The 12,460-nt window shown below is 37.1% G+C and overlaps 1 protein-coding gene and 2 non-coding genes across 4 annotated transcripts; 2 read left to right on the top strand and 1 right to left on the bottom strand.

Annotated features, from left to right (window-relative positions):
• Window positions 1–316: 316 nt before the first annotated feature.
• LOC125578696 lies at window positions 317–423 on the bottom strand. Its single transcript, XR_007316779.1, has one exon. It is a non-coding gene; the product is annotated as a small nucleolar RNA R71 (small nucleolar RNA).
• A 5,431-nt stretch (window positions 424–5,854) lies between these two features.
• Window positions 5,855–5,983, top strand: LOC125578833. Its single transcript, XR_007316914.1, has one exon. It is a non-coding gene; the product is annotated as a small nucleolar RNA snoR83 (small nucleolar RNA).
• A 2,316-nt stretch (window positions 5,984–8,299) lies between these two features.
• On the top strand, window positions 8,300–11,012 carry LOC106345273 (putative two-component response regulator ARR20). Of its 2 annotated transcripts, XM_013784500.3 has the most exons (5): window positions 8,300–9,096; window positions 9,201–9,353; window positions 9,441–9,776; window positions 9,873–9,961; window positions 10,067–11,003. In XM_013784500.3, exons 1-5 carry the CDS (start codon window positions 8,895–8,897, stop codon window positions 10,547–10,549), a joined length of 1,263 nt encoding a protein of 420 aa, XP_013639954.2. In that variant the 5' UTR covers window positions 8,300–8,894; the 3' UTR covers window positions 10,550–11,003. The 2 variants fall into 2 exon arrangements, with proteins under 2 accessions (XP_013639954.2, XP_048597338.1); XM_048741381.1 differs by having other exon boundaries at window positions 9,441–9,961; window positions 10,067–11,012.
• Window positions 11,013–12,460: the final 1,448 nt, after the last annotated feature.

Below are 12,460 nucleotides of genomic sequence, written 5' to 3'. Positions count from 1 at the left end.
GGGAATCCGAGCACCCGCTGTGGCAGCCAACAACTTTGAGATCAAATCAGGACTCCTCAACGTGATCGAGAACAACAAGTATCATGGCTTGGCTCTAGAGGATCCATTTGATCACTTGGACAGGTTCGACAGCTACTGTGGGTTGTCAAAAACCAATGGTGTGTCCGAAGATGCCTTAAAACTCAAGCTATTCCCTTTCTCTTTGGGGGATAAGGCACGTCAGTGGGAGAAGTCTCTACCCAGCGACTCCATCACCACTTGGGATGACTGCAAGAAAGCATTCTTGGAGAAGTTCTTCTCTACTTCAAGAACTGCTAAGCTGAGAAACGAGATTTCCAGCTTTCAACAGAAGAACTTGGAAGGCTTCAGTGAAGCCTGGGAGAGATTCAAGGGCTACCAAGCTCAATGTCCACACCATGGCTTCTCTAAGGAGAGCTTGCTGAGCACATTCTACCGTGGTGCTCTTCCTAAGTACAGAGCCAGACTGGATACAGCTAGCAATGGGTCTTCTTGGGGAGAACTGAGGAGGGTGCAGAAGAGTTGGTTGACAACATGGTAAAGAGTGATGCAGTCTACAGTGGAGACCACGACAGAGGCAGTAGGACAGATGATAAGCAGACGAGGAAAGAGATCAAAGCTTTGAAAAACAAGATCGACCTACTCATTGCTGAAAAAGCAACCCAAGAGCAGCTGAAGTTTGTTGGTAACTCCAAGCAGGAAGATCCACTTGCTGTCAATGAGGTTGAGGGTTTGGAAGGTCAAGAGGAGTTGTGTTTCATTAACAACAATGGTAGCTGGTACAAAAAGGAGCCCAACTTTCAGTACAACAACTACCAACAGAAATCCTATCCCAACAACCAACAGAGTGGTTATCCGCCTAGAAATAACCAGCAAGGCAGCTATCAGCCTCAGCAAAACCCCTCGTCTGGTTCCTCTGCTCCTCAAGAGAGCAGCACTGATACCTTACTGAAACAAATCTTGGAGTCTCAGACTAGAAGTGAGAAGCAAGTTGGTTATGAGTTGAAGAACCTTCATTCCAAGATTGATGGGAGCTACAATGAGCTCAACAACAAATTCTCACACCTTGCTTCTACAGTCAGGAATTTAGAGAATCAATTTGCTTCCATGAACACTCACCAGAATCGCCAGCAAGGATCTCTACCTGGAAAGTCTGACCAAAATCCCAAGGAGGCCAAAGCTATCACCCTTAGGAGTGGTAAGCAGTTACCTCCTAGAACCCTCACCAAGGATGCTGAGAAACTAGGTGAGGGGGTTGCCATCAACATAGATGATGAAGTGGTGATTGTTGATGAGAAGATCAATGACGAGATCTTGGAGAAGATAGTGGAAGCCAAAGGTAAAGGAAAGGTTGGAGAGGAGAAGAAGACAGTAAAGGATGGTGAAGTTGTTACTCCAGCAAGTGAAAGTTCTTTTGTTCCTCCTCCCTATGAACCCAAACTTCCATTCCCTGGTAGATTCAAGAAGCAGCTGCTAGAGAAGTACAAGGCTCTGTTTGAGAAGCAAATGAGTGAAGCTCAGGTTGCAATGCCCATCATCGATGCTTTCATGTTGATTCCTCAATACAGCAAGTTCCTGAAAGATATTGTAGCTGCAAAGAAGAAGGAGATGGAAGGCATGATGATTCTTACCCATGAGTGCAGTGCCATCATCCAGAGGCTTGATGTTCCAGAGAAATTAGAGGATCCAGGAAGCTTCACACTACCTTGTGCTCTTGGACCTATGGTATTTGAGAAAAGTCTCTGCGATTTGGGAGCTAGTGTCAGCTTGATGCCTTTGTCTGTTGCAAAGAAGCTTGGATTCACTCAGTACAAGAAGTGTAGACTCTCTCTGGTGTTAGCTGATCGTTCAGTGAAGTATCCTGTGGGCATCTTAGAGGACCTCCCTGTGAAGATTGGAAGGTATGAGATACCTACAGATTTTGTGGTGCTTGAGATGGGTGAGGAGGCTCAAGACCCATTGATTCTAGGAAGGCCATTCTTAGCTACAGCAGGAGCTATTGTTAATGTGAAGGAAGGCACGATTGATCTCCATTTGGGTAAAGAGAACATCCTCCACTTTGACATCAAAGGGAAAATGAGGAAACCAACTGTGTTCGGGCAAGCCTTCTACATTGAAGAGATGGCCACTCCTGCTGATGAGCACCTTGAAGAGTTACCACCTGAGGACGACGAGGAGGGAGCATCTCCCTCTACTCATTCCCTATAGAAGGTAAACCACCACACTCCCTTGTATATACCATTTCATTTTTGCATATTAGTCTTCTTTTCGGTATCTCTCTCTACTTGACAACACAGAGACTGTGTAACTCAAGTTTGGGGGAGGTACCAAGTATTTGATCATGTTTGCTTTGATGTTGTTTTATTGAGTCATGCATGGCATACCTATTTGCATAGATAAAAAAAAAAAAATCAATCATTTAGTTTGCATCATTTGCATTTTTAGGAGAGTCTAGAGCATATAGGTTGCATTCACTTGCATTGGGAGCAATGATTTTGAATGCCTTGTAAAGAACACTACGTTGCACTTGACTAGCTTTTGCACCTCTCAAAAAGACTTGTATGTTTCGAGCCTTGAAAACTCTTCCTGAAACTTGTTGATTGCTGAAACTCAGTCTTTGAAGCCAACTACAACCTTATTTGAACTGAACGAACTTAATGCTTCTTGCTCATGGTCCCTTGTGTACTGAGTCATGGCTATACACACTTGAGTTGTCACATCTTTTATACCAATCTTTTTTGACAAACTCTAGTGGTAGACCACTCCCAAAACCTTTTCCTCCTTTTAAGCTTTCATTGTTTGATGAGTGAGGCCTTTTTCGGAAAGTCTTACATGTGCATAATGTTGAGAGTATCGGGAACGACAATGCTTGATCTTCATTCTTGCTAGATTGGGCACTCTATTGTCTAGCTATAGGTGGGGGTGAGTGTTGTGATTATGATTTGGGAGAAATGAAAAAGGAAAAGAATAGACTCTTTGTGTTTAAGTGAATTGTTCTATTGGGACCAGTATAGAAGCCTCTAGCTCAAGTTTTGAAAAGTCTTGGCCCCCAGCCTAAAAAAAAAAAAAACCGAAAAAGAAAAACGAAAAAGAAAGAAAAAAAAAAGAAAAAAAAAAAGAAAAAGGGGGCTAGCAAAGTTGTTAGGAGCTAAGAAATGTTTTGAGGTTGTGAAAAATCCCTTGTAGATTTCAAAGAGAAGGAGTTAAAGTTCTTAGGATCTTTTGGTGAGAGATGTGAGTTGGGTTTGACATTGGGAATGATTGTGTAATTGTATGTTTGGAAAAGGGTAGAACAATGGAGATTGAGCATTGTATGCATGAGTTGATCCCTTTCTTAGATATATTATGTGCAATGTCAAGGCTACTTGTTTCGAGAGTAAACCACCTTAAAGATCATATGTTTTGAACCTCTTGAATCACTTGAATAAAAGCCTTCCCTTACCCAACCAAATGACTTGGACCAACTGACCATTTGCAAGAATTCACCTGATGTTTTGTGCTTAATGAATGTGAGAGTTGGTTGATTTGAATGTGTGGATGCTTGATGATGAGTGTAAGAACAAAAAGAGTTAAGATAGGCCTAGAGAAGCTAGAGTGTAATAAGAGAGTGTGCTAGTTGTGTTTCTTTTGGCTATGTGCTCCCACCTTCAACCTCTCTTGCATATTTACATTGTTTTATCCATTCATTCATAAACATTTTCATCATATAGATTAGGATTTAGACATGTTTAGGTTGCATTTTGCATACATATGTCTCTATCAGGTATTTGAGTACCACATGGAGTTTCTGGAGACATTTGGGTGCATTTGGAGCTCAAAGGAGGTGATTAGAGTGGTCTTTGGACGAGCACTGCCTGGAGCGACTACATGAGGTCGCTGTGCACCACATCCCGGAGCGACTCATCCAGAGCGACTGCACGAAGTCGCTCGCGTTTTCACATCCGGAGACACACAAAGATGACCCTGGAGCGACCTCTCAGAGCGACCTACCAAGGTCGCTCCCGATCCAGAGCGACCCGTTGGAGCGACACACCAAAGTCGCTCGCGACCTCTCGCCCGGAGACACCAAAAATCGGCCCTGGAGCGACTTCCCGGAGTGACACCTGCAAGTCGCTCCGCGTTATTTTGCTGCCGAAAATCATGATTTCTTAAGGACCTTTTTGCAATTTATTTTGGACGTTTTGCACTTGGAAAAACCTATGTTTTAAACATCTTTTGTAGCCACCAGAGGCAGATTATCTTTTATCTTTTGATCTATTGAGAAATACACAAGAACTCTCTTGAGAAGTTCATCTCTTGGGTTTTGATTTGTTATGTTCTTGTGTTGATTTCTTATCTATTTCTTTACATGATTAATCTGAAATCCAATATGGGTTTAAGAGGAATCATGGAGATTAGTGAGTAATCACCTTTGGAATTCATGGGTTAGGGAGATTAAGGGTGATTAGGTTAGAGCTAGGATGTTTTAGTGTAGATCATTCATATTTCCTTGCTAGTAGAGTAATCATAATGCATCTTCTGAGTTGGCCACTCAGTTGTTGATCCTTAGGCATTTCTCACCCGAAAGGTGTTCGATGAAATGCCCGAGACAACTCTCCTAGGCTTTTAGTATACTTTGCCAAAGACATTTGTTGTTAAAGGTGCTAAGATAGCTAATAGACTTGTTAGTAATGATTGCTTTCATATTATTCAACCAAAGACATTTGATGTTTGAGATGTGTTAGCAAATGAGCATTCATCTAGACATAGAGCTTGCTTAGAATTGTGTCTAGGCTTAAGGTTGATAGTTTGATTGATCATTTGCCATCCTTAGTTCGATACTTGATCACCCAAGGTCTAATCCCTATGCCCATGAGTTCTCTTTTCCCTTAGTCAAGAAAGTATCATTTAGTTATTCCTTTTAATTAGTCATAGTTTTAAAACCCATCTGAGTACTTGCATTCTCAGTGCTTTGATATCCCTCAGAACTGGTTCGACAATCATTTATACTACAACATTTGTCTTACGAGCCTTGAAAACTCCTAACATCAGTATTAGAATTTTAGTATATTGGTATTACTGATATTTTTAATTTATAGAACTACAAAACACATCGGTTTCTCGGTTCGGTCCGATTTAAAACCGAACCATTCGGATTGGGGAAATCTTCATGTACTGTTTATTAATTTTTTTTTCGTGTACTGTTTATTAAAAAAATTCTTTTTTTTTTCAGAAACCAGTTTTGAATGGGGTTTCATAGAATATATGAACCGCCTGTCTTTATGCCTTTCGCTAGTTCTCCTCTTGTGTTCAAAGTGGGACGTGGAAAATGAGTTCATCAATGAGGGTTTTATCAGAACAATTGATGAGTGCTGAAGAATTTAAAAATGTTATCATTCAAGACGAATAATCGAAAATCATGTTTGAGACTCATAATAGTGTGTGATGCACGATCAAGAACATGCTCGCCATACAAAGGACATAAGGAAAACTTGTAGCAAGGCCCATTATAGAATGCTTATTTATACACACGTTTATTGGGCTTAAATAATCATCAATGTGTAGTTATTTATCCAACGATACTAGGTGGCAATTAAAGCTAAAGGCCTAAATAAAGTTAACCCAAAACATTGAAAACCGGAAACCCTAGTAAATTAAAGAAAAACAGACTATATATTTGTAGTTGTCTCAAATCTCAAGCCGTAGCAGAGATCCACTCATCGTTATTTTGATAGATATTCGATTTTTGAGTTCTTGATTTATATCTCAGTCCCTGTGTTCTTCTTTGTTTGCTCATATGCTTTGGATAGTTTTTAATTGTTAGTTTAAAAAAAATAGAGATTGAAAGGCCTTCATAATCCCAGCTAAGTTGATGAGGTACTTATCTGATTCATGGGAGGCCTAAACCAATGTTGCAAGTTTCGCTGATAATACCTTCTTCTTTTTAATCCCAGAAGGTGTTTTATTAGTAACTTCGCTTACATTTCATTCTACCTTCAATCTCAATTTTAAGATTCAACTGTATGAAACTCTTTTACCCAGTTCTAACTACACCAGATTTCGCTTTGTTATTGATTTGATTTTACTAGTTACATTTCGTTTTATTTTGGTGATGTCACTGATCGTATTATTATCTTTTTACATGTTAATATAATGTAACAAGCCTCAGAGAAAACTACATTCTAAAATAACGACAGGTATCTTATTGTCTTTGTTGTAGTTATGTTTATGGTTGCACATAACTTTATTTGAATCATATTAAACTATCTAAAACACTTACGAAGATAAATGATGTTGCCTTATTCCTTTGATTGTAACATAGCTTTTTAATTGTTTTTTTTTAAAGCGGGCATGTATCAATTTTAATGAGCTTACATGATTTTATTATAACATGGTCACAGATTTAAAGAAACTACATATGACAACAAAAGCAAACCATACTACGTATTAGTTACTTTTTTTTGTGCGAACCGTACTTGAATTATAACTTGAAATAGAGTATTACTCATCCATCAAAGGAGTTACTAACATTGCATATTTTACGATTAAAGATAAACCAAGACCCCTTACAAAGTTACATGGTACTATTAAACGATTACAAAAATAAGCTAGATTGTAGAGAAAACACAGAAACTCTTAATTGGAACTAATACGTTTTGTTTTGTGGACGCGCAAAACTAATCAGTTGAGCATGTATGTACTATATGGAATTAAGGAATAATGAATACTTCTCACCATTGACTCCAAAAAAAAACGAATACTTCTCACCCAAAAGTACGGTTTGATATCTTCGAGAATTGGCATGAGTCAATGGGCTTGGATAAATATTAATGGACTAGTAATATAATGATAGGTCCCCAAGTAACGGCCTAAACGGCTAAAACGAAAAACACGAAACAAAATGAACTTCCGGAAAACATTACAAGTTTATAACTATTAGAAGTAGAATTTTCAATTTTGTAATAGACTTGAGCTTGATATTTTGCTTGTAACCTTTATGGCTTTAAAGCCCATAAATGAAAAGGTTGACAAAAAGAGAAGAAGTAGAATTAAATTAGCATTTACATAAGGTCTTGATTGGTAAAGCAATAGCATTAGTATTATGTTTTACATTATCCAATCAATAATTATTAAAAAAAACATTTAGAGAAGCATTTACTAAATGCTAATGCTCTCTGTCTAATGCTCTCATACGAAGTTTTTATAAGAGCATTTGCATTTATAATTTATAAAATTAAGGAAAATATATAATTAATTCATTTATTTTATTTAATAATATTATAAAATTATTTTTATATCTAGAAAATAAAATTTTGATTTCTAAAATTAATTTACAATAAATATATTTTTTTAAATAATATTTCACATTTAAAATATAATTTAATTTATATAATTTAATTTATTTTAAATGTGAAAAAAAATATTTTAAAAATAAATATTTTAATATTTTTCGATATAAACATAAATTTTAAATGATTAAATAAAATAAATCAATTATATCATTTTAATTTATATGTTAATATAATTATATATATATTAGAAATATATTCATTAAAAATAAATATATTACATATTATATACTAATTATTATAATAATTTTAAATAGCATACTCATACTGGTCTACCAATCATCTAATTACAAAGTTTAGCAAAAGCATATAGCTCCTCTAGCATATAGCTCCTCGAGCATACTGCTTCTATAGCATACTGCTACTACTAATGCTAATGTTCTACCAATCAAGGTCTTAGCAAAAAAAAAAACTATTAGAAGTAGAAAGCAGTAGTACCAGCTCCGCGCTCTCTCTTATCTCTCTCGTATATTTTAGAGAGAGAGCGTTGACGCTTTGTTCATCGGATTTTTCCGATTAAAGTTCCCGATGGTTGGGCTTATGATTCTGGGAAGCGGTGGATCGTTTATCACCGTCTTCGCCGGCTTATGGTCTCCGAAAGGGATTGCTCCCATAGCATCATCCTTCGTCGGCTTCTCACCGGTTTTTCGGTTGGTCTCGATCTGCGTTTTTGTTCTTCTTTAGTCTGATCGACTCTTGATCTGAAGCTTCGATGTCTCTTTCCTCTCCTTGTTTAGGGTCGTAGCCATCTTCAAGCTTATCTGAATCATTAAAGATGGAGTTTGCTCATGCAGGAAAATTGGTGCTCGGATCGATTGAAGACGATTGATGATTTTTTTTTTAAAAAGCATATATCTGTTACTTTAGATTTTGACTTGAACTTCCGTGAAGGTCGCTTTGGTCGGCCTTTCACCGGTTTGGCTTCGTCGTTGACGGAGCGCCGTCGCGCCTTTTCGCTGGCACCGGAGGAAGATGTTGGATCCGCGTCTTGACTCGTGTCCTTAGAGCGCAAGACGTTCGTACACGTGGTGGTGTCGTGACTCCTTTTTCTCAATGGGCCGTAAATTACTGGTTTAATGGGCCTATGTTTTGGGTCGTTTAGTTTTCTGTTGTTTGTATATTGGGCTTTCTGTTAGGTCTTTTCGTTTAGGTGTACCTTTGTTTAGGCCTTTTGTATCATATTGTGTTGGGCTTTGGTCTTTGGCCTCTGTCCCATTAATAAATTTACCGGTGAAAAAAAAAAGCAGTAGTACCTAAAATTATCAACTTCTTCATCCGTAACAATACTTTCCTTATCTCTTAATTCAAAGGAAAATTTCCAATTATTATATATAAAACCGTATAGATAACTACATATAAGATGGAAGTATATAAGCTAACAATTAATAAGAATATATTTACTTACCAATAGTCAACTTTTACCGCGTGATCCATATATATTACCCACTTTTTTCCCACGCTCATAAAACTCTATCTCAACCTTCTTTAATTCAATCGTTATCTCCCCCTCCTTACTTGGGGCTCAAAAGAGCTCATATAATTTTGTTAATGTCAGTTTCATCAAACATACTCAAAGAGAATTCTCGCGACTTGTTGCGAGAAGAGGAACCTGGTGATGATGAAGTCGAATTTCCCATTAACGATGAGGACGAAGATTTTTCGATAACGAGTATTAGGATTGTTTTGGTAGACTCAGATCCTGAATCCTTATGCCTCATGAAGAACCTCATGACACAGTACTCTTACCAAGGTATCAAATCACATTTAATTAGGGTTTCTTTTAATGTTTTTAACTTTTTATCAATTAGTTTTAAATTAGGGTTTATGATTAGGTTTTAATTAATTTGTTGTTAGTAAGGGATTTTAAAAACGGAGCTGAAGCTATTGCTTTCTTGATGATGAGCAAGCATGAGATCGATTTAGTGATTTGGGATTTTCACGTGCCCGAGATTAATGGACTGGAAGCTCTCAAAACCATTGGTAAAGAGATGGATTTGCCCGTAGTAAGTACGTAAAATTTCATGATATATTAATCTTTTCTATATAAAACATACATAATATCTTATTCAAAGCTAATGTCAAATTATTTTCAAGTAATGTCTCATGAACACAAGAAGAAAACTGTGATGGAATCGACAAAACGAGGCTCATGTAACTTTCTCCTGAAGCCAGTGAGCAAAGAAATCATTGCAGTTCTATGGCAACATGTTTACCGCAAGAGAGTATCTATATATTCCGTTGAATCAAATCCAGAAGAAAATGTCGGTTTAGATCAAGATGATATTGATCTCTATCAGACCAACTCCAATAGCGGAGAACAAACCAGTTCCTATCAAAAAGAAGGCAAGAACAAGAAACCGCGGATGACTTGGACACCTGAACTTCACCAACTGTTTGAAAAAGCGGTCGAGAAAATGGGCGGTGTTGAACGTAATCATTCACACGAATCTCTTGTGAATATTCAGTTTTTTTTTTCATGTTATTCATTTATTATCTTATTTTTCATTTTGACTATGTTAAATGCAGAGGCCGTTCCAAAGCAGATTCTCAAATGTATGCAAGAAGAAAAGGATGCGGAAGGACTCACTAGAAACAATGTAGCCAGTCATCTTCAGGTAATTATTATCTATATCAATTTTATGTTATTCTAGGCGTTTTGTTTCTTACGAGACAAAACCCCAATATTTAGAGCTAAGAATTTACATACATTGTGATGGCAGAAGTACCGTCTAAATTCAGGGAAAAAGTCATCCATGATCCAGGAAACTCGAGAAGATTCTGAGTGGCGTAATGCTGGACCAAACACCGCTCTCACGGCTTCTAAACCGCTACCAAACTCCATCTTCGGTCTCCATACTAGAGTACCGTATTTTGCGAACGATCAAGACGCAAGAAACGGCCCCATGCAGTATCCTTCAACCAATTACTTCACAATGGACAATGGCCATTTCATGACCAACTCTTTTGCTAATCTACCTTATACTGACTCGTTTCATCAGCAACAACAACAACAATTTCAACATCAGCAGTACTCCAATTCTTCTCTTCAGTTACCTTCCGTGATAACCAAACAAGAGTTTCCATACGTGTCAGCAGCCCTGGAAAATCCCGATCTCATAGCTAATGAAAATTCACTCTACATGGACTTGGGAGACTATTTGCAAGAAGGACTTAGCGATTTCGATAAGACTAATCGTTATTGACTCGTCGAAGGGAGGTGATATATGAATTCGTCTCTTTGTCGTAGCTCTTCTCTCTTCCCCCTGATTTTTCTTTTCATGTTCTTATTAAGGTTTTTTGAACCACACAATCGCTCATCGGATACCTTCGTTCGATTTGCATTTGGCGTGGTAGTATTTCTGTTATTTTGGTGGAACTATATAGTTTTAGTTGTGAGTGATCTATAATCACTTGCGTAGATATAGTTGATTTAATTTAAATGGCAAAAACTGATCGTACTCATACGGTTTCCTATGTACTTTTAGTTTGCACTTTAGAATTTCATTATACACTATTTTCTTTTTTTAAGGTGTAAATATAAATTTTTCTACCAAATTTTAAGTTTTTGACAGATCGTACAAAGAAAATTAGTAGCAGAAAACAAAAACAAAAATCTAAACAATACCAAAATACAAAAGAAAAAGCGCAACCACAACACCACTAAAAAGAGACAATAGTCATAAGCCTTGTCCATGCATGCTTTCGTTTTTCGTCACCAACTTCTTTTATTCAGCCAGCTATCAAATGCTGAAGCTTGAAAGTTTAACAGAGCTTTTCATTCGTGCATGCTCTTTTGTTATTTGTAATCTTTCGAGAATGAAATTTCTGAGATATATTGAGCTAATCTATTTTTGTAGTCATGCTTGAATAAGGACATTACGAGACTGTTAACTTGTTGTGATTACGAATAAATACGTAGGCCCGATGGTGGGAGGTGATGTTTCTTGGGATTTAATTAGCATTTTTTCACGATTAAGCCTTTTTGTTTTGTTTTAGCAAATTACTAAAATAATAAAAGAACTCTCATCATTAACTAAACAATCAACAAACACGATACCTTTGATAATCACATTCTCTAGGCAGGCAGTAAGCCATTCTGGATTACTAAACAGTTGCGGGTTACTAGAAGACTTAACTAGTAATTAGTGGATACAGACAAGCATGGAGGCTGCAGTGTTAATCTGGATTATCTACTATATTTATACACTACAATGGCGCTTCATTTCTTCTGTAAAGATTTTCCCAACTTTCGGAATATGAAGATAGATAACTTTATTTTTAGATTAAAATAAGATATTGAGAGGAGTGGAGGTAGTCAACCAAAACAAAACTAATGGCATATTGTTACAAACGAGAGACAGCGCGGAGAGTGACACGGAGCACATGGAACCAGCTGATTCCAGGAGAAGGCTACAGCAACTTGGCCACGTGGGAGAACACTTGTATAGGACCCATTGACAAGAACTCAAACAAAAATAACCAGTGTATGATTGAAGTCATTAAAGTCTTATGTTACGTTATAAGAAAAAAGCAAGTTTACGTATCACTTACGCAAATAAACGAGAAGAATATATAAAAATTCGTTGTTACCTCTGTAATATTCAGGAACTTGCCACTTTGCAATATCGAAATCAAAGTTATCTAAAAGACATCTACATATGGTTCGGAAAAAAGACAAGACAGAACATCTAATCAATGATCAATCAATAATCCCCACAGACATAACAAATGTCGAGACACAAAGTAAACTGCTTTACTTTTTGGTTAAGAACCAACCAGAGGACGACAAAAGTTAATAATGTAAGGTTTATTAATTTCAAATAACTTAATACTACTAACAATCATCCCACTCATCAAAAAGAGTCGAGCATTAAAGAAACAAAAAGATAAAAAGGTGAAGTAAGCAAAGAGACCGACACCATCGTTCAACCTGAATGTACTCTTCTCAGGTGTCGTGTCCTTCTTCCCTCTTTGACTTTGCCATGTTTCGATCATTAGAAGAGGAAAACAAAAACAAGAACTTGAACAAGATAACTAAGGTTGTCGGTGGATATCGGAATTAACCGTTAATTTGGATTAGACGATAAACGATGAGATCATCCTTATGAGTAACA

Source organism: Brassica napus, chromosome A9, assembly GCF_020379485.1.
Source record: "Brassica napus cultivar Da-Ae chromosome A9, Da-Ae, whole genome shotgun sequence".
Classification (NCBI taxonomy): domain Eukaryota; kingdom Viridiplantae; phylum Streptophyta; class Magnoliopsida; order Brassicales; family Brassicaceae; genus Brassica; species Brassica napus.
This window is presented reverse-complemented; position numbering and strand designations above follow the sequence as displayed.

Coding starts and splice junctions, on each gene's coding strand:
- LOC106345273 (XM_048741381.1), top strand. CDS start 8,895: ATGTCAGTTTCATCAAACATACTCAAAGAGAATTCTCGCGACTTGTTG. Junction 9,097..9,200: donor GACACAGTACTCTTACCAAG/GTATCAAATCAC, acceptor ATTTGTTGTTAG/TAAGGGATTTTAAAAACGGA. Junction 9,354..9,440: donor GATGGATTTGCCCGTAGTAA/GTACGTAAAATT, acceptor ATTATTTTCAAG/TAATGTCTCATGAACACAAG.